This window comes from Brachyhypopomus gauderio, unplaced genomic scaffold (genome assembly GCF_052324685.1).
Source record: "Brachyhypopomus gauderio isolate BG-103 unplaced genomic scaffold, BGAUD_0.2 sc37, whole genome shotgun sequence".
NCBI lineage: Eukaryota > Metazoa > Chordata > Actinopteri > Gymnotiformes > Hypopomidae > Brachyhypopomus > Brachyhypopomus gauderio.
The window spans coordinates 2013868-2036738 of NW_027506867.1; the positions used below are offsets into that span (position 1 = coordinate 2013868).

Here is a 22871-nt window from a genome sequence, read left to right on the forward strand (position 1 = left end):
GGGGCGCAAAAAAAGAGTAGTGACTGAAATCTCTTCTGGTAAAATGTCCTAAATGTCCTATTTTTGTTTGCCGTTATGGCTGTTGTGTTTTTGGAAGAGACACACTGTAAAAAGTACCATCTTGATAAGTTAAAAGGGGCTCAGAGAACGCACAGTGTACACTTGAACCAACGAGCCAAAATAACCGGACAGTAAAAAAAAAAATGGCAAACTGCCCAGGAGCACCGCGAAAATCTGTGGAGATTAGCTGTAGAACGGAGGTTGCGGCCTCTGTATCCCAAATTTGGTCTCTGCCTGATGGACGTCTAGCTGGATCTTTTTTCGATATTGAGAACCGCAACTTTAGGCTATTTACAGCCTCGTCACACCCCGAACTAACATGGCTGTGCGCGGATCAGATATTAACTTTTGACCGAGGTAGTTGGATTTTATTTAGAAAATGGTGCTCTCAATGTGAGTTTGTTTATGAAAATTATAATTTGCCTAACCCCTGTAACGAAACGTATAGTTGGGTAAGTGCAGAACACCCTCAGCGGACTTTTACAATTAAAGCGACAGCGATCTGTGGTGTGGAATTGAATTTACAATGCTATGCGGCTGAGATCTCTGAAGGAAACACCGCAATGGTTGACTTTGGATGTTGCAACTGGTACAGAGTTATTTTTATAAAATAGATAGCGTGTTTCGACAAGCCGAGGATATTGATAATTTCTCTGATATCAGACATACCACGCCCCTCTACCCCGGTCAAAGACAGCCAATGAACGCTTACTTTGCCCCAACCCGCCCACAGCTCCGCCTACGAACTCTCCCTCGCGCGGGGTTTAAAACGGTACTCCCGATCCCCCTGAGGTATCGCTAAAGGCTACGCTCTCATTGTTGTTTCGCTAAACAACAAGACATTACAAGATGGCTTTCAACAATACCTTCGTGCACTCCGCCGACGTATTTGACCCTAAAGATGACGCCGAAATGGCAGCGCTGGTGGACGCCTACGAGCGAATGTCGTTAAATGGCCCCGGAGTCACCGGCTGCATCACCGCGCCAATCCTCAACATCATTCGTGCGGTGACTGGTGAGCTGTTGGGTCAGATTATAGCTTCTGACCTGAAAGAAAACTGCCACGGGTGCACGATTGATCACCCGAGCCAACGCCAGCATGCTTGTCTACAGGCTCCTGATGACTTCTACCTGGCAAACAACGCGCCAAAGTTATTTACCCAGCTCTTTAAACCGTGGTTTAATAAGGTTGTAGCGAGGGCTCTCAGATTTTGCGGCGTTGTCGCGATCCCATCAGCGCAGAAGCTACAAGAAGCAGCGGAAACTTTCGTTACAGACCTGAGCGGAGAGAGAAACATTTCGGACTCATTGAGAGACATTTGTGGAAAAAATAAATAAATAAAAACATCGCACGATCTGTACAGATGAATTGTATGCTGATGTAACCGACTTTTGGCGGGTTCACGAGACTCTGAATACGCCGGGTATCCACGTTTGGAGTTCTTTACCTATAGCCGCTAATGGTATTCCGACCAGAAAAAAATGTAATGTAATGATGTGTTTAAATGCTTTTAATATGTATATTTTTGGTGTGGTGTTTCAATGAATTAACGATTTTGGTAACCTTGTGGTCATTGTCTATTTAGATACGTACCATGACTGAGCAGCTGTTTAAAAATATTTACTATGAACCCGCTTTGTCGGGTGTTGAAAATCTAAAAAGCCGTTATTGATAAAATTGGTAAATGCGTTGACGGTAAGCGAGTTAAAAGATGGTTAATGGAAAAGGATTCTTATACGCTACATAAGCCGGTTAACCCTACTAGGTCGGGTGACAGGAATGTGTCGTGATGTTTATATTAATATCTGTACAATGCGACATCGCAGACCGGCGGTTCAACATTTTTCTGAAACCAGGACTGTGTTGTCCTCACTGCAGTGTAGCGACTGAAGCTATCCAACAAGTTAAACTCTGATGCAAAAACCAGGAGTCTGTACTGTAGTTAACATTTCACTGTTGTTTACTGAAGAATCCAGCATTACATGGCAGAGTGAAAACTGCAACAAAGTTTTTTGACTGTTTTTAACATCAAGTTCAGCTTCACATGAAGTCTCATGAAATTACTTGTAAATACATGTAAATAAAAACGATCTTTTAAACTATTCATTACTCTCTCTTTCAACTTTAAACTTAAGTTAAATAATTTATAGAATAAGTTAACAATGAATTTTACTTACGACTTTGCTTCTAGCATCGTTCACGGTCAGGAATTCTTAAGCAAAAAAAAATAAAAATAAAAATAACACTTTTCCCACACAGAATCAGAGTGGGAAGTAACTGATGACGAGGCAGGAAGTGATAAGTTACAGAAAATGGCATCAAAATAAAGGTCCTATTATTTTTCAATGTGTCATTATAAAAGTCTCTACATATATATCGGCCTTATGGCGACACAAGGACCTTTCCCTTTAAATGCCAATTCATGTTCGAGCGAAACCAAAGCAAACTGCCACTGAATGGGTGATCTAATTATTACTGGCGCTTGCCTGTCTACAACCGACCTATTCATGCGCCTGGCTGTTTACAATTTTTCAGCAATCAACGTGGCTGCGCGTCGTTCACACTCCCCCTTTGTGTTCGTGATCAGAGAACTTTTTGACCCTGCCCATGTTGTATAAATCCATGGTAAAAACATTGCTTACCATACTTTCTTGTCGACGTCTGAGACACTACAATCTACTATGGCTTCAAGAAAATTCACTGCTGTTGAAGTTGCTGGGGCAATTCTTGAAAGCAGCGACGGCGAAAACTATACTTCTGAGGAATTAGTGAAAATCACAAACATTGCCGATTACTGGCGAAGGGACCACATTTTCTGTGCCACTGCCAGGCAAGATTATGACACGGGATAGATACAGGTCTGTCGTGGAATCTGCATATCAGTGAGCTTGATGAAGATATTATAAACGACAGCAAGAAGGGAACACCCCAGCATGATAGACTGTTTCGCCTTAGGCCATTGTTGGACACTATAAGAAATGCATGCCAAATGTTTCTATCATCCCAGAAAACACCTGGCAGTGGATAAACGGATGGTGGCAACAAAGGCCAAAACGGGAATGACACAGTATATGAAGGCAAAACCAACAAAATGGGGTGTGAAGCTGTTTGTCCTGGCAGACTCAAGTAATGGCTACACTGTAGACTTTTCTATTTACACAGGAAAAAGTGACATTGTATCAGGACACGCCCTCTCTCATGATGTTATGTCTCTAGTGAAGCCAGCATATCTCGGCTCAGGTTACCATATTTATATGGATAACTTTTACACCAGCCCGAAACTTCTCAAAAGTTTGCATGAGAAAAAGTTTTATGCCTGTGGGACCTACAGGGACAACCGCAAGGGCTGCCCTCATACAGCTAACAATGCCCTCACTAAAAGGTCTACAAGGGGAATAATATGCTGGATAAGAGATGGCCCCATCATTTTTGTAAAGTGGATGGACACTAGAGAGGTCTCTGTCTGCTCCACTATCCATACCGTTCGCTCAGGAGAATCTGTTCAGCAGAGGGTAAAACAGGATGGAAGATGGGCAAAAGTTTCAGTCCCCTGCCCCATACCAATTGTTGAATACAATAAACACATGGGTGGGGTTGACCAGTCAGATCAGCTAATACAATACTTCTCAGCACAGCATAAAACAATGCGCTGGTACCGGACCATATTTTACCATTTCATGGATATCGCAACAACGAACAGCTATATATTGTACAAGGACATGTGTGGAGCCAGAAACCAGCAGCCCATGAGCCACAGAACATTTATGGAGACATTGGAGAGCTCTGTGGTGTGCCTCTAAAAACAACCCCCACCAGGACCCCAGCAGGTCATTTACCCCATGCTGGGGGACGTTATAGGTGTGAACTGTGCAAGACTAATGGCCAGAGAGAGGACACTTCTTGGAAGTGCAGAGTGTGATGTTGCTCTCTGCCTGCAGCCTGACAGAAATTGTTTTGCTGCATGGCATGACAATAGGAGACCTGAGGTTGGTGAGCACAGCCGTGGGACAGAGGAAGCTTGAACTTTTCCTTAGGTTTTATATTATATATATATATATATATATATATATATATATATATATATATATATATATATATATATATATATATATATATATAAAATATAATTTTACTTTTTACTTCTATATTGTTTTTACTCATGTTTCAAATAGTGTAGCTGTATTTTTTTTTGTTATTACAGGATGCAGAATGTGTGAAATGTGCAGTTCCTGTTTGTCACATCAATAAAATTTTGGGCAAAATGTCAAATGTGTCACGTTGCGTTCAGTTTATTGCCATAAATAGAACAATATGTATATCTTCAAATGTTTCAATACTTTTCTGAACACTTTAGTAAACTTTTTTCCAGCACCAATACAGTTGATCTCCATGAGTAAAGGTATATTATAACATGAAATATAAAATCGGAAATCAAATTCAGATTTCAAGCCATATTTCTTCTTATAATTTCATATATTGGGAATTTGGAAAGGCGCTATATAAATTGAACATTCATTCATTCATATTTCTTCTATATTGTGTGACATTTTACATGATTAGGAAGAAAGCTGAGAATGTTCTGAACATTTTGATATGAAATATGTGGGTATCATGCTAACATGAAGAAATGTGTATAGACAAATTTGAGTTATATACAATGTCCTGAAAAATGTCGTGAAATTGTCCTAAACCCAAGACTAAATTTAAAACATTGTTTGTTCTCAAATATCGACGCACAACGGCAAATAGATTTGGTTGATATGAGTGCGGTAGCGGAGCATAATGATGGCATGAAATTCATGATAACATGCATAGATATTTTATCGAAATATGCATGGGTTCGTGTAATGAAAAATAAGACCGGTGTCGAGGTAACCAATGCGTTCAATTCAATTTTAAACGAAGGAAGAAAACCAGGAAAGCTTCAAACTGACCGTGGCAAAGAATTTTTTAATAAAAACTTAATAAAAGACAAAGTTTAAAATTTCACACTTTGCTACCAGCACGGGGGTGAAAGCGAGCGTGTGTGAGCACTGTATATCGGCGGAAGGATTATGATGACGAAACGTTGGAAGGAAATAAGATTATTATTAATAAAGACAAGGCTTTTAAAGTAGAGAGAATCTTAGAAACCGTAAGGGGAAAAAATATTGTCTTATCAAATGGCTCGGTTGGCCTGATAAATTTAATTCATGGGTTCCTGCTAAGGATGTGTTAGATATCACGCGGCGATAAAGACAATTATACGCGCGCATCAGACTCATTAATTAATGAAACATGCAAGAGCAAGGTTTTTACGTTACTCTCCCGAGTAACGTGTCTGCCGGCATATATCCGGATAATAAAATATCATGCTACACGACGAAATTCGCTATGCCGCTTGAGTTATCAGGGGCGTGGGAAGTAGCGATTGTTGAAGTTCAGTACCCTCACACTTGGGTGTCCTTAGGAGAGAACGAAAACACGCAAGATGTCGCGTCTGACACCATTTATTTCAAGTGTCAAATCCCTTCAGGATATTATGGGAAAATAGAAACTCATCCACGAAATGAATAGGGCTATGAAGAAACACGACATAGCGGTGGTTTTATTGAACTCTGTTGGCATTACACAAAACGTTGTAGGACCCACACACTATCAAAATCATACCCTAGATTTAATCTTAACGTTGGGTATTGACGTAGATAATATAAATATACTCCCGCAAACCGTAGCTATCTCTGATCACTATTTAGTCAAATTTGAGATTCATCTTAACATAAATACCCGCCCGTCTCCTCGGCAGTGTATAAAGCGCTCGATAAATTCATTAACAGCAACACAGTTTATTGAAGCCCTCCCTGATTTAACTGCTCTAGCCCACTCGCCATCCTATCCAGGAGAGTTAGACAGTCTAACCAACTGCATAGAGAATACCTGCAGATCAGCTCTAGATATAGTAGCTCCACTCAAATATAAAAAGACTAGATCTAAAAAACTCGCTCCGTGGTACACCGACCAAACTAGAAACTTAAAACAAATAGCACGTAAATGGCGATCTACTAAGTTGGAAGTATTCTACTGTGCCTGGAAGGATAGCATCATTGACTACAAACGGGCACTCGCTAAAGCACGCTCAGCATACCTAGCCTCACTGATCCCAGATAGCAGACGGATGTGGGCCACTCCCGGCTGAGATATGGCACTGGTGGCTCACTGTCGGGACTCGCAAACCGCATGTGAGCCAGAGGTGGCCCACATATTGAAAACACACATCTGGCCCACAGGTTGCAAAACAGATGTGGCCCACTTTTGGCACAGATATGGCAGTGTTACCTACATGTGAGCCAAAAGTGGCCCACATACAAAAAAAAATCATAAGGCCCACAAGTTCCAAAACAGATGTGGGCCACTTCTGGCAACAGTGTGGCATGACCGGCTCACTGGCACTGGCAAACTGCATGTGAGCCAAAAGTGGCCCACATGTTACAAACTGTTATTTGGCCCACATGCCTCAGTACTGATCTGGGCCGTAATACATTATAAAAAAACTCAAAAAAAAAAAGTTTGTTAAAACTTGTAAATCCTGTAAAGCGCTTTGTGACAACATGTGTTTTGAAAAGCGCTATACAAATATATTTGATTTAAAAAGACTATAGTAATTAAAGGTACCACATATGCTTTGCCAAGCCAACTTAATTAAATTTAATTTAGTTTGTTCACAGACTTTACCTTTTAGTTTTATTTGCTGTACTCGTGACAAAACATTAAGGCAGCACATGCTGCGGTGAGAGTCGATTGGCTGAAGTTCGCACTGAATGTCTAGAGGACAATCACCCAACACTACCTGCACTTCCGACCACATGGAAAATGGCGACACACGTTTTGTGCATGCACAAGGTAAGACTTAAGTTTCTCTCCATGCCCAAAAGAACAATGACAAGGAGGCTTGCTAAGTTTTACAATTGGTTAACTGTACTTTAAAATAGTGCTACGTTCGCTAAATTTGTCTGTATGCATTTTCTATGCGTCATTATTTTTATGTTCTCTAGCGTAGACTAGCTTGCTAACGGCTAGCTAGCTAGCTAACTTTCTCTTCCTGCGCCGTGCGGTAGCCTACTCCAGTAGCCTTTGTGTACTGTTTTTAGCCCCTTTTCTTTACTTTTTCTCTCTTTGTTTTTATCGCTGGTTTAGTGATAACTTAGCGTGTCCTATGGACATGGAGTCTGTTATCGTGGCCACTTTAACACTAGAAGTCCCAGAGAAGGGTCTTTCAACACTTCTACTATCGGAACCCAGAGAAGGGTCGAGAGAACTGAAGGATTTTAGCTAACACCCTATTATCAGCTGTAAGCAGGCACTTTTGTTCTGTAAATAAGGCCATTACTGGCGCACCACAGGAGGGGGCATGCTTCAGCTCACAACTAATTGTTGTTTTTCATTGAGTTTGGCCATTTAGTTTCTAGTTAGTTCTATTCAGTTTATTGTATTTTATAATATAAAGGTTATATATATTGTATTTAGTTTAGTTTTATCTGAGCAACAAAGCACAAACAATAAATTATTTTTTTATATTTTAAATAGAAAATTAGAAATTTTATAGCCAGGTACATGTAAGTAATGACCAGAAGCATTTGTGTCCAAGTCAGGAGGACTGAAATTTCAGCATGAGAAACATACAAAAGAACAACTGTTATGTTTCCATGCTTTTTTATGTTCCATGCTTTTTATTATTTCCATAAAATTATACAAAAAATACAAGGAATAAAACAATTCCACACATATTTACAATAGGCTGCAGTGCAGGGCTGTGTGTGTGTGTGTGTGTGTGTGTGTGTGAGTGGCATGTCCTTCTTGTGTGACTAGCACTTTAGCAGTCACTCAGCAGTCTGTCAGAACATGCCTGGCACTGCCAGGGTATCTCCCTGGTACATTTGCCACACGTGTATCTGTAGCAGTCCACACATCTCACATTTGCACAATTGTTCATGAGTGTTCTCATCAGAGCATTCACATACAACTATCTACCCAGTCTGCCAGTCCCTCATTTGGGGAGAAAGCTACAGTATTGTGGCTATTCCCACTTTAGTGACCCCATTTTGTTTCTCTTTCACTCAGACAATAAAATATTCCAATACAGTGAGGACATGCACCTAAGATGAAAATTTCAGACCCCTCCATGATTAAAAATTGTCTAAATTGTCTAAAGTAGGGAATAGCCACAATAGTGTAGGTTTCTCCCCAAATGAGGGAGTGGCAGACTGAGTGGATAATTGTATGTGAGTGCTCTGTTGAGAACATTTCAACTTTATTGTATATATTTCTAAACTTACATCATGTCCTCTGTAGCTTCTGCTCTCAGCCAGGCCCTCCGACTGCCTCTCTCACCTTATGCATGTCCCCTGCACAACAATGCAGCTGGGGGATGGGCAGACACACTCAGGACCAGCTTACAGACTTTTGCATGACCTTTTTTGAGGTGGATCAACACAATTAATTTGGTAATTTTTTTCAAAATTGTTATTTTGAACCCACTTATCTTTTTTAGAAGAAAAACATTACTACATTTCTACCTGAGCCTGCCAAAAGCCAGTGCTGAGGTATTTTGGATCATGAGGCCATCCTTTGTCATGCAGCCACTTCTAGGTAGACGGGGGGATGGGTGATAGTGTGAGCTATGTTGATCCATTGACTCAGACGGAGAAGAAAAGACCCTTTCAGAGAAATCTGAACTTTAGCTATTTTGACCAATAATCATGTCACCTTTTGCAGTGAGAAAAAAATCCAAAATTAGTACAAAGGAGGCAGACTTGAGATGTTTTGGAATTATAGTTCAAATAATGTCTGTCAGTTTTATAATAAAGAGAAAGATGACTGTAGCCACCTACATGTGGATGAAAATTCATGCCACCACACATTTCACTTACTCTGTTGACTGAGAAGCAAGGATAGCAAAGGTTTCCAGTACACAGCAGGCTTTGGACATGATCCTGGAGGGGCCGTGGGCGGGTGGGGTTCCCTGGTCTTTCTCTGCCTGCCTCTGGCCTCTGGGGCCTTGCTAATAAGTACATTCTGTACATTTATCCTATGTTGCACTTACATAAACACACACACTCGCACACACATACATCAGTCATTTGTGCTGTATGTCTTACTTTCTGCTCTTCATTTAGTAGCAGCAGTTGGTGAATCATTTGAGCTGTTTTTTCTGCTCTTCTGTCTTTTCCCTTTTTAGTTTCTCCCCCCCTCTTTTCTCTCCTGTCCTGTATGGTTCACCTAACCCCAATTGTTTTTATCACTATTGTACTGTATTATACAGAATTGTTTTCTTTTGATCCTTACATGAAAACAAAGTTGTCCTCCAAAGGTGAAAGGGTGGAGGTGGGCCAAAAAAAAGTTTGAAAAGCCCATATGAAGCAATTTTCAAGCCTAGGGTCACAAACGTCACACACAACACATTGTTAGTTTTCAGAGAGTAGTGAAAATCTGTAGTAGTGATCTCTCTTTTGGTAAGATTTCCTAAATTTCCTATTTTTGTTTGCTGGTTATGGCTGTATTTGGAAGAGACACACATGCGAAATCTTGATCTTGAAGTTAAAATTGCTCAATAATATTATTCTATTTCAAGTAGCTGAGGGTTTTTTGTATACATTTATGTAAAAACATTTTTACCTATTAGCAGTTTTTCAAAAGACAAAACTACTTAAAATAAGGTTAAAAATATCAGAGCCATTTTGACTAATCAATATGCCACTTATATGCCATTATAATTCAAATATTATGTTTGTGTCAATTTCACATTATTTCAACCTTTCACAAATCAAATCTCAAACATATGGTTCTGTAGATGAGGAGACTTCTTGCAAGAGATCTTGCACAGTCTCATATGGCAGCCAAGGAGGTGCAAGCTTTCAGCAGCAACCACCCATACCTGACACACGCCTCATTTACATAACACTGGAGGCAAGTTCAGCTCTTCTCCCCCCTGCTGATTCCTCAGGCAATGGGCACTTTTGCAAATGAATGGATGTTAATTGGAGCCACCAGAGGTGTCAGTTTGGACTAAGGTTCTTTGGACCCTCTTTTGGGACTTCAGGGGGGTGGTTGAAATTTCAGGGACTTCTAGTGTTAAGGACAAGTTTTATTTACAAGAGGGAAGAGCTGCTGGGGGTGAGAACAAAAGGACACAAGGGTTTAGCTAGCTAATGTAGCTAATTCATATAATGAATATAAATCTTGATCTAGCTAAGCTGTATTATTATGCCAGCAAGCTTATTCTGCTATTACCAAACACAGTGTCATCTCTTTTAATTTGATATTTGATTTTAAATAGGTGTTACCATAGTTTTCTTTTAATTTATGACCAGTTGCTTAAATGATAAAAGAAAATGCTAGTCTGAAAATCTGTGTTGAGCTATCATCAACATTATGTTCCCTGTTCTCCTTTCCCTGGTCAAATCTTTGATGAGGGACTACTTCCATTGATGGACCTCAACTCTGCAGTTTCTTGAAGAAATAACATGGTAAGCAAACACAAATTATTCTCTATGTAGTAATTCTCATAATTTTTTGGTTTATATTTTAAAATTTTAAAGGTTTTTGTTATTGTTTTCTATCCTGATGCTTAATGTCATGTCTTCACAAAGCCAAAATGTTGAAAAGCCTTGTGTAATGCTTCCTTTATTTTTGCAAGCAGTTGTTAACATGTCATTTACTTGTGCTTGATTTTCTTCTTATTATTTATCTAACTGTTTTTATTTATAGATCACTACATTAGGACTTCAGGAAGGTTTGGATGTGAAAGACACTGTCTGTCTGGAGAGTCACAAGATGTACAATGATCAACTCTGGCTGGAGGGGCATAAACGGAAAGATGGGGCTTCATAACGCACATCTAATGTAGTAATTGGTATGCTTTCTGCTTTTTAATGTGAGCATTTGTTTGAAAATGCAACTTTGCCATAAAAACATTTATCTAAGCCATCACACCAGTAATATTTTAGAACACTTTATTTTATTTAGAATGGTTATTGACTTGCATTCTATAATTTCATTTCTCACATTAAATGTTTGTGTCAGCTGTAATAAAGGAAGTGTGTAACTTCAGCATGAGTGTGAATAGGTTAATCTTGCATGGTTAGCATTTTTCATTTTAAAAAGGATAAAAGGCAACAGCTAATTTAAATAAGTAGATTTAAATATACATTTTAATCTCAGTAGTGCATTTTTGAGTATCATGTTTCGAATTTGATTAGGAATGGTGATAAGCTTCTATAACACTTGATTTACTAAACAATCTCCTTTTTTGTATATAATGAACAGAGCAAGCAGGAGAGAAGAAGTTTTGAATGCTGTCAAATACTGTTATGTGAATCAATCCAATGTTTTTGTACTGGACAGTGAAATGGAAGGAGGAGGAAGTTGTTTTGAGTGTTAAATAAATTAAATTCTTTTGCACTAATTCCAGTGTTTGCATTCATTTTGTGCTTCCAGAATAGTTTTATTGTCTGAAATGAGTCTGGTGCAGATCTGTTCCAGATATGGCCCACACCTTGTAGTCAGCTTGCGGCCCACATCTGGCCCACATTTGGCCCAAATGCGTGCTTCTCTTGTGGCTGACATGTGGCCCTAATCTGGCCCAAATCTGGCAACCGGGAGCGGTCCGCCCAAGGGCCTTCCATCAGTGCGGCAAGTGGGCCAGATGAAAATGGGCAATGTGGGCCAGATCTGGGCCAGAATAATTTTGCTATCTGGGATAGAGAAAAATAAAAACAATCCTAGATTTCTTTTTAATACTATTTCCAAACTTACAAAAAATCAAGCAGGCGCAGAACCTCAGATTCCAGTAAAACTCACTAGTAATGTATTTATAGATTTTTTTGATAATAAAATAGAGAATATTAGACAAAATATAAAACCTTTTATTAGCAATACAACTGGTATGTCATCTGGTTTGGTTGACATCGATTTAAATCGCATACTGGGAGAAAAACTTGATGCTTTTCATCCACTCCCACAATCAGAATTAGAGAAAATAATTTCTTCCTTAAATTGTGCTACCTGCACACTAGACTCGGTTCCATCAAAGTTATTAAAAGAGGTATTACCTGCGGTAACTGAACCTCTTCTAACTATAGTTAACTCATCCATTACAATAGGTCACATGCCCAAATCATGTAAATTAGCAGTTATTAAACCTCTGATTAAGAAACCAAATCTTGATCCTACTGTACTATCTAATTATAGACCCATTTCAAACACATCATTTATATCTAAGATCATAGAAAAAGCTGTTGCCCAGCAATTATGCCTATATCTGCATAGGCATCACATATTTGAAAAGTTCCAATCTGGTTTTAGGCCCCATCACAGTACTGAAACAGCATTAGTTAAAGTAACAAATGACCTCCTCCTTGCTTCAGATCAAGGTTATGTATCGCTGTTAGTGCTTCTTGATCTTAGTGCAGCTTTCGACACAATTGATCATAGGATCTTGCTAGAAAGGTTAGAACGCTGGGTTGGAGTCTCTGGCATAGCCCTTTCATGGTTTCATTCTTACTTAACAAATCGCTATCAGTTTGTAGAGCTCAATAATATTCCATCCAAACGTACAAAAGTTAAATATGGGGTCCCGCAAGGCCACTATTATTTACATTATATATGCTACCATTGGGCACAGTTATAAACAAACAAGGTGTCAATTTTCACTGCTATGCAGATGACACTCAACTTTACATATCAGCCAAACCTGATGACAAACTCAGTTTAAGAAAAATTGAGGCCTGTGTAAGAGATATTAAATGCTGGATGTCTCTAAACTTCCTCCAACTTAATGAGGACAAAACAGAAGTTCTCCTTCTGGGCCCTAAGGCCTCAAAACAAACTTCCAGATCTAATGCTTAATCTCGCAGGCTACCCCATTACACCTGGCACAGTAGCCAAAAACCTAGGCGTCATACTCGACTCTGACCTATCATTTGATAAATACATAGATAATAGTACTAGGATAGCTTTTCTACATCTCCGTAACATTGCTAAATTAAGAAATGCATTATCACAGGATGATGCGGAAAAATTGGTGCACGCCTTTGTTAGCTCTAGATTAGACTACTGCAATGCACTACTGTCAGGATGTTCAAATAGGAATCTAAATAAACTTCAAATAGTTCAAAATGCCGCAGCCAGGGTTCTGACCAGAACTAGAAAATTTCAGCATATCAGTCCAGTCCTATCAGCCCTGCATTGGCTCCCAGTTAAATTCCGTATTGACTTTAAAATTCTTTTATTAACTTATAAAGCATTGCACGGGCTTGCTCCTGAGTACCTTCAGGAACTTATTTCCTATTACGAACCCCCATGCCCACTAAGATCACAGGGTGCTGGTCTTTTATTAGTTCCAAAAATTAATAAGGTAACAGCAGGGGGAAGAGCCTTTTCTTGTAAGGCCCCCCAGCTTTGGAATAATCTTCCTAAATGCGTCCGGGACTCCGACACAGTCACAATCTTTAAGTCTAGGTTGAAAACCCACTTATCTAGTTTAGCGTTTGATAATTAATATCCCCCCTTTGATAAAGGTACAGATCCAGGGGTTCATAGACGAAGGGTTTTATGGTAGACTGGGGCGCTGGTGCTGTCGTCCTGTCACTGCTCGTGGTCACTCAAGTTTGTTGACAGTGCAGTGGACGGATGCCATTGTCTCAGAATGCCCCCAAGCCTATGTTACCTTCTGGTTCTGCCTTTTTAGCTAGGCTGTAATAATTTAACTAAATGCCGGAGTTGCTGCCACACTCCGGAAATGTTTATAATTTTACCTGTCCTGTATATGTCCTCATACAGAGCTAATTTTCCCCGTTTCATTTCTCCACATGGCTGCCCGCCTGCTTGAGGAATAATGAGATGAGGAGACCAGCGATCCATCCTGGGCCAGCCACCTCCTGCCTAACCGGATGCATACATCATGATGGACATTATTACATCTTTTTCCTTTTCTTTCTCTTCTTTCTGTCTAAATTGTTGTTGTTATGGTGACCGGTGTCGACCAGAGGAGGATGGGTTCCCCCCCTGAGTCTTGGTTCCTCTCAAGGTTTCTTCCTCATGCAAAAAAACTAAATAAACTAAATAAAATTTGATTGATTGATTGATTTTAAAATGTAGTGCAATGAGGAGCAAAATAACAATGGCTACGGATAAACCCTATTTTATTAATACTGCCGGTAAACAGTCGTGCCAGTTAGGTATGCGTGACGACGTCGCGTTCTCTTTTCAAAAACCTGAAGCTCCATTTCCTGCAGATATTCACGCAGGGCTATACAGTCTATTCGTGTATTCAGATGTGGTACAATATCAGAGTGGGGGACAGTTTCGTTCCTCTTCTGAGAATGGTTCATATAGCCGAGGAGAATAACGAGATTGTCACATTTACATTTGACAGGCCACACTACGTTGCTGTCAGCAAACATCTCATAAGTGACATAATTGTTGAAGTTAAAAATGATCAAAATGTTCATATACCGTTCAGATACGGGAAGTTTGTAGTTAAACTTCCATTTTCGCCCTGTTAAACATTCTTTTAGCCTGTGATCATGTATGATAACGACTACGCTGATGTGCAAAACTATATCAATTCAATGCTCAGCAGGCGGGCAGTGGACTACCTGGATTTAGTGGAACACCTTTTATGTACGGTGGGGGGCTGGGGGTCTATTTAGAGGATTATTCAGAAGAGCATTACCCATTATTAAACGTGGTTTTGATATTGCAAAACCCCACCTTAAAACCACGGCGAAAGGCATTGTGGGTGATGTAGTTTCTAACGTCATGAACTATCAGACACGCCCCCCTAGCCAAGAGGGGTCAGGATTCGCATCTCTTTCGAAGAGAAAAAGACCTCCTGGGCAACGACACGCCCCCCAGATTAAAAAATGCAAGGCATCTAAATCGGATGCCAGTACTAATTCATGTATTAATTCGTGTAAGCGCAGGAGTAAGAGCCACAGCTTATCATCGAGACAGAAGAGAAAGAGGGGTGATATATTTTAAAATATGGCATTTTTACATGGTCTTTCAGCTGTGTGTGTGTGTGAAGAGTGAGCTAGATATTTTCACGCTTCCATATATACAAACAAGCATTGAGAAATACACAATTGTAGAGATACCCTCGCTGTCAGCGCTAACGGATTCCACACCTATGGATTTTTTTTAATCGCTGGGAATGGCTCAGATTATATCGATCTAAATAATTCTTGAAATAGATTAGTCTTAACGAGACAAGTGAACACACACACACCCCCCCCCCCCCAACGGACGTACATATAAAGTCACGGACAACATTAACACACGCTCGAAGGGAGGGGTTCGGGGCTGTAGCGTGACAATGTCTTGTTCGTTAATGAAATGTTTTGAAATTTGTGTTTTTAGGCCCAATGGTCAAACTATTATATTAAGATGTACAATTTACAGTTATTTGTTATTGTATTTTGCACATTCAGTCAAATGTTGTATATCCTTTGGCATCAATAGAAGACATTTTGAAAAAAACATGGCATGGATTTATTGCGTTTTGTAAAAAAACGAATTGTTTTTTTTTTTAATAAATCTTTAAATATTAAAATCTTGATTTGATTTGTTTGTGTTTTTTTAACCTTAGTATGGTATTTGATAGTTTGAAACAGAAAACAGTGGTTTTCAGCTTACCACTTTCTTGCTAAAGAAAACACATTTTTACTCAAATTGATCAAAATGGATTTATAGCGTTTTGGAACCAAACTCTTCATTTGAACATGCCCAATAATCTCTTCTCTTTCTGTTCCAGAGTCGCACTTCAAGAAACCCGGAATAGACATTCATAATTCAACCACTCATTATTTTATTCTGTCTTAACGGATTTTATCCTGCACTGGTCTGTTGATGTGCAATAAGTATCAAAAGTTAAACACCTTTCTGATCTACTCATTTCAACTGACTGAAAACTGCTTTTTCATAAAATCCTTATATTCATTGGCAAATAACTTTTTAAAAACTGTAATGCAAATAGTTACTTTCCCTGGTAACGAGGTAATTTTATTATAGAGTAATTCAGTTACTAACTCATTTACTTTTTTTGAACAAGTAGTGAGTAACTATACTTTTTTAAAGTAACGTTCCCAACACTGGTTTTAAATCACTGCACCCCCTGTGTGCTTACAGGACAATATAATGGCATCCTCCTTGCAGACAGAGGGTATCCGTGCCTGCTGTATGTGATGACACCATACCATGACCCTGAGCCTGGACCCCAGTTTTGCTACAACCTCTTCAGAACAAGAGCAAGGGTTGAAATGACAATCAGGATCCTCAAGGCCAGGTTTCTGTGCCTGCATGGGCTCAAGGTCACCCCAGAGTGGGCATGTGACATTGATTGACCAAGATGGCACCGCAAACTGACGCCCTGGTACTTGGGTGCGCTCTGTTTTGTTTGTTTTTGTGTGTCTGGTCACTCTCCTGGGTATTCTTACACCAGATAAGAGCTTTTAAACCTCAGGACAAAACCTATGGATCCATTTCCTGTTTTTATTGCATTTGCAACAGATTTACTACATACTTTGATTTGCAAAGTGAGACGCAGAAAGAGAGGTAAGCACGCAGGTGTGCTTGTGCGGCTGAGGAGACGTGGATCACGCACAGCCTTAGCTGGGATTTTCCTCTCCAATGTGCGCTCACTTAGAAGTAAAATGGACAAACTGGCACTGATAAAAGCATGAACAGAGACTTTTCCACATCCTATGTTACGCTTCACAGATTCGTGGCTGAGTGAGGAGATGTGCACTCCAGTTAGATGGATTTAATATCTTCTGCACAGACTGGCAAGCTGCACTCTCTGGCAAGGTTACAGGTGTAGGTGTCCGTTTCTACATCAACAGTGGTTGGTGTACGGATGTAACAGCGATCACTAAGCAGTTTTCCCTCTCTGGAATATATTTTCATTCACTCAGAGGTTAAAGCTTTCAAAACCAGTGGTGAGGACAACAAAGCAATGGACACATGAAACTGCTTTGAAACAGACTGGGACTCAATGAGAACTACCTGTGACAGCTTGGATGATTATACAGACACTAACCTCATTCACTTTCTCAAACAAAAGCAGAAGTGGACAGGAAAATAACAGCAGGGGGAAAACTTGAGGGAGGCCAGGGAGTGGCGCAGAATGTAAGTACTTGAATAAGTAAAGAGATCAAGACAAAACACCAGCATGGGACCAATGGGGAGAGAAAACTGACTGAGATCGCTCAGCATGGGGACCAAACAATTCAGCAGTAACCTGCTACAGCTCTCTCCCTTAAGTAGGGAGGAAAACAGCTGCAGCAGATCACCGCTGATTGTGGGAACTCCACCTGGAACCGACCTGTGGGCTCCTCCTAGTGGCGGTCAGAGGAACCACACTGGAGCCAGCCCTGAGACACCAGTTACATTCTGTTATAGGACAGTCACACACATTACCATGTTTAAGCAAATGAAATACTATGATCAACATATTCAACATATACTGTACCTCCATATGCCTCCCAGGATTCTCCCATTCTGAGGCAGCAGAGATAGTTTCATCAATCATAATCCTGCAACAGGAATTTACATTTTTTTGTTAAACACGTATATTTATACTAGTGGTGGGCCGTTAACGGCGTTCGTTAATTTGATACTCTTATCGGGCGATATAAACATTTTCGCCGTTAATCTATTCTTAAAGTTGGGTTGGGAACTGGGTCAAAATGGGTAAGCAAACTATGATGACTTTCAACTTGATAGTTTAGCTCGGCTGTATTCCTAACCAAATTGCACAGTAGGGGCGAGAACGAGTTTTCAAACCTGTGAATTACAAATCGTATGTGTGTTTACATGGATGCAGCCACAAAGTCGACAGGTTTGCTTCATGGAAAATTCATTTTTAGGAACGTAAAGTGTTGCGTTTTCTTGAACGTGTTCTTCACTTTCCATCTCGGTTAGGAGTAGATTTTCTTTCTCAATAAACCAATAAAGATGTTAATGAAGATCATTTGGACACTCTTCAAATTGTAGTGTATTTATTTCTCAATTTTCACTACACAGCAGCAGCAGGACAAGTGAACAGGGGGGTATTCCAAGAAGCGGGTTTAACAAACTCTAAACTTAACCCTGAACTCGGAGTTGTCTTACCCCGATCTGACATACTCAGAGTTTTCGGTTCCAAAACGGCGGATCGGAGTTAAAGTAATCAGGGTCGCTCAACTCTGAGTAGGTTGACCCAGACAGAAGCGCGTTCACGCGTAACTATGAAAGGCATTCTTAATGGAACGCAGATAAATAGGATTTATCATGGACTTAAACGCGAAAATCAGCCGAACATCGTATTTCACACCACTGTAGCTTGAAGTATTAATGACTGCGTATGCAGAATATTTAGATATTATTAAACGTAAATGTAATACTGCGGTAGCTGCTAGAGAAAGGCAGTCAGCATGTCAAAAAATTGCCAACAGAGTTAATGCGTGAGTGAAAATGATATTTTTATATTTAGCAGAAGGGTGCGATTATATTATTATTTTCTCCACCTTTATAATACTGTATTGAGTTTTTAAATATTTTTTTATTGAACACTTACTAATTCCAGGTCTAATCTGAGTGGTGTGAAACACACATGGCATCAGATAAAAATGAAGTATAAGAATATTGTACAAAGTGGTATGGCTGTACATAACTATATCTTATTCTTAAAATATATTATAAAATATATTTATTTACAGGAAAAATGAAATAATGAAACATAACAGTGAATTTGACTGTAATGTATATTAACACTAGCAAGACTGAAATTTCAGGATCTCCAGGACATCACCCCTCCTTCTTGCTAGCAATTAGCCATCCTTTTATTATGCAAATGCGGAGCGCTGAGGCAGCAGGTCAAACACTAATATGGCTAAAAGTACGAGGAGTTTCGCAGGCAAACCGCGCAGACCCCCGCTCTCCTTTCCACAGAAAACCAGCTTATCTGTATATCACAGCTTCAAGAAGCAATTCGAAAGTTACAACCCGTGAAACTATCTTTTTTTTATAGCGCGAAGGTAATTATTCCTATGATGAATAGGAATTAATCTTTTGGTTTGAATCTCGCTAAACATTCTAACTGAAATAAATCTTCGCGATAAAGAATAAACGTATTTGTAGTAGGCGTACGTGCTGTGCGATTTTCACAAGGCAAACCAGACACTGACTAGCCAATTTTATGTGTTTCATACGCATTGTATGCTTACTTCATCGCACTAAAGAATAAACTACAATAATGTGCTCGTTGTAGGCATACGTGTTGTGCGATTTTCACAAGGCAAACCAGACACTGACTAGCCCATTTTATGTGTTTCAAAAACATTTCATGCTTACTTCTTCGCACTAAAGAATAAACGTTGTATTTGTAGTAGGCATACGTGTTGTGTGATTTTCACAAGGCAAACCAGACAATGACTAGCCCATTTTATATGTGTTTCATACGTATTTTACGCTTCCTTTGAAGCGCCGACCCCGCGCTGAACATTCTAACTGAAATAAATCTTCGCGCTAAAGAATAAACGTTGTACTTGTAGTAGGCGTATGTGCTAGAAGTTATTTGTTTTATACTATCCAAGTATTATCTAAAATTAAGTAAAAATCGAAATCAATCAGTACAAATTATATATATTCTATCCGTATCTAGATATTTAGACAGAATCAAACATTGTATGCATGTTATTTCTGCAATTCGTCCGTTACGAAACAGCACTAATTTACAGGTAGAGAATATATATAATTTGCACTGCTACATAGACAGGAAATGCCACAAAATAATCTCTGAAATATCATAAAAATTATATATATTCTATCTGTATATAGATATTTAGAGAAAGTCAAATATAGGCATTGTAGCCTACATGTTATTTATGTTGTTCTGCTTTTATGAAACAGCACTACTTATATAAAAATTCTAGCCATATCAATTTTGTTTTTCCACCTAATTCCAGATAATTACAGAACAATTAAATTAAATTTTAACTCAGAGACTGACTGATTATCCATTCATCTATACATCTATTCATCCATCAGATATAAAGAAATGGAAATGCGCAAGTATCGGTTAGTGATTAGCGGGTATCGATACGCATGTCATTAGCGCCTTTGCATCAGCCGCCGTGAAGGTTCACAATTTACACTTGTTGAAGATGGGTGGGGTGTGGTCTTCTCCAAGCTGGGATAAAAACGGACACACAAACACAGGTGAGTCATTTCATATATTTTTCTTGTTCTGCGAGGAAGACACGGACACTACGATGGCACACAAGAGGATTTACACTCCTTTGCAAGCTTTGGCTCTTCTGAACGCAATGGATGACTATGATTCCGACGGAGGAGAGGAACTTTGTTTTAGTGCTGAAGACTCCGATCTGGCACTTTCAACTGGCGCAGATACGAGTGGACAATCGGATGAAGAAAACCGTAGCCCTCCACGAAAGAAGCGTTCTGTTGCTAAGGATGTCAGTAAGCCTGCAACGAACATAAACGCAAAAGATGGAACCGCTTGGGAAAAGACTGATGTTGTAAGAAGTCTTGGACACGGCAGCACCACTTTTACGTTCAGTGAGACCGCAGGACCTACAGAGCATGCCAAGGTAATGTAAAAAACTCTTTTCGTAGATGTATACAAGAAAAGTACAGAGGTGAATTTTGCCAGCTATATTTCCTCTTTTGTATAGATGAAACTGTAGTGCATGTTGTAGTGTAGTGCATAGGAAAAAACATTTAATTGAATTTGGCCAGCTATATTTCCTCTTTGTTATATTTTATAAATATATTTATATTATATTTCCTCTTTTTTTTTACATATAAGTAATGTTATCACGGATGTACATAGGAAAAAGCATTGAACTGAATTTGGCCAGCTATATTTCCTCTTTGTTATATTTTATAAATATATCTATATTATATTTCCTCTTCTTTTTTTTTACATATAAGTAATGTTATCACGGATGGCCAACTATATTTCCTCTTTTGTAGATGTAAAGATGAAAAAAAAAAAATATTTTATATTTCCTATTTTTTTACATACAAGTGATATGATTTTTATTTTACTTCTACAGCGCAGAATCACAAGCAGGTTGCAGAGCTTTCTGTGTTTGATCGACATAGAGATGCTGAGGACAATCACACACTGCACGGTCCATGAAGCCCACAGAGCGGATCAGAGCTGGAACCTGTCTGTCAGCGAGTTGATGGCTTTCATCGCAGTGCTTTTTCTGCGGGCAATACTCTGCCCGGTTGGAGCGGTGGCCGATTGTTGGTCTAAGAAATACGCTGTGCCTGCAATCAAGGACACTATGTCGCGTGACCGCTACAAAGAAATCATGCGGTACTTGCGCTTCGATGACAAGGACACCCGTGCGGAACGTGTAAAGAGCGACAGATTTGCTGCAATCTCGGACATCTGGCAATGTTTTGTACGTAACTGCACTCTGTGTTACACGCCAGGACAACACATCACCGTTGATGAGCAGCTCTTTCCAACCAAGGTCCGCTGTCCTTTCCTGCAATACATCGCTACAAAACCTGACAAGTTTGGCATAAAGTTTTGGATTGCTGCTGATTTGAAGACCAAGTATATGTGCAATGCTCTTCCATATTTGGGAAAGGACCCCAGTCGTCCCAAGGGAGAAAGACTGTCAGAGAATGTCGTCATGAAACTCATGGAACCATATCTGGACAAGGGCAGAACCGTCACCACTGACAACTACTTCACATCCCTGTCTCTGGCCAACAGACTGCTTGCATGCAACACAGCTCTGCTTGGGACAATCAACAAGATCAGAAGAGAAATTCCTCCTCCAGCAAAAAACACCAAGGGACGTAAGGAATTCTCCACACATGTGTACACATCAGGAAGTGCCATACTGACAGCGTATGCTCCAAAAAAAAACAGTCTGCATTCTCAGCACAATGCACAAACAAGTCACAATCTCCGAAGGCCGCAAAAGCAAACCAAACACGATCACGGACTACAACAGCATGAAGGTATGCGTATATGATGATAAATAATGTCACATTATTGAATTTTTATGTCATATATGTCAGACAAAATGATTATAATGTTTATAATGTAACATAACCTTTTTATGTTTCTTCTTTGCAGTGCGGTGTGGATATCATGGACCAGAAAGTGCGTGGGTATACGGTCCGCGCAGGAACACGCAGGTGGCCTGTTGCAGTGTTCTACAACATGCTGGACTTGGCAGCGATGAATGCACATGTTTTGTATACGACATGCACGAGGTCCACGGAGAGCAGAAGAGACTTTTTACATGCTCTTGCTGAGGAACTTCGGCGTCGATTCTTACAGGAAAAGACAATGGCGAAAAAGCAACGACCTCCACCTGCTCCTGGAAAGACGACGCAGTGCCAGGTGCAGATACACTGCAACAGAAATCACAGCTCGGAGCGGTGTGCTGTGTGCGCCAAGTACAGATTGTAACTTTTGAATTGCTTCTTGGAGCTGTGATATACAGATGCACTGGCCGGGCTGAATTTCCTTGGAAAGGAGAGCGGGGGTCGGCGCTTCAAACACGCACCATGTCTTTAGCAAGACAAAGGGCACTAATCTCTTCACAGCGGGGAAGTGGGCTACTCGGCGGCTGATTTTCCTCGCGACTTTTTTCGTCGCATTGGCCTTCCCAGTGTTAAAATGTTACAAAGCATTGTGCAACATTTTGTGAAGCAAGAAAAAATTGCTTCTTTTATTGCAGCAACAGTAACAAAATCTCAGCTGCACTCCGCTGAAAAACGTCTGACTTGCTGACATCAC

The 22871-nt window shown here is 39.9% G+C and overlaps 1 protein-coding gene and 1 long non-coding RNA gene across 2 annotated transcripts; both read left to right on the top strand.

Moving 5' to 3' along the window:
- The first annotated feature begins 6919 nt into the window (after positions 1-6919).
- Positions 6920-11380, top strand: LOC143485628 (uncharacterized). The gene is made up of 3 exons (XR_013122956.1): positions 6920-6940; positions 10510-10563; positions 10805-11380. It is a non-coding gene; the product is annotated as an uncharacterized LOC143485628 (long non-coding RNA).
- Positions 11381-19224: 7844 nt separating this feature from the next.
- On the top strand, positions 19225-22499 carry LOC143485726 (uncharacterized). The gene is made up of 3 exons (XM_076985262.1): positions 19225-20688; positions 21157-22084; positions 22203-22499. Exons 1-3 carry the CDS (start codon positions 20242-20244, stop codon positions 22382-22384), a joined length of 1557 nt encoding a protein of 518 aa, XP_076841377.1. The 5' UTR covers positions 19225-20241; the 3' UTR covers positions 22385-22499.
- The last annotated feature ends 372 nt before the right edge of the window (positions 22500-22871 follow it).

What these genes read in the sequence shown, in the direction of transcription:
- LOC143485726 (XM_076985262.1), top strand. Translation starts at nt 20,242, where the DNA reads ATGGGTGGGGTGTGGTCTTCTCCAAGCTGGGATAAAAACGGACACACA. An exon ending in GACCTACAGAGCATGCCAAG is followed by an intron (nt 20,689 to 21,156) that starts GTAATGTAAAAA and finishes TTACTTCTACAG; the next exon opens with CGCAGAATCACAAGCAGGTT. An exon ending in CGGACTACAACAGCATGAAG is followed by an intron (nt 22,085 to 22,202) that starts GTATGCGTATAT and finishes TCTTCTTTGCAG; the next exon opens with TGCGGTGTGGATATCATGGA.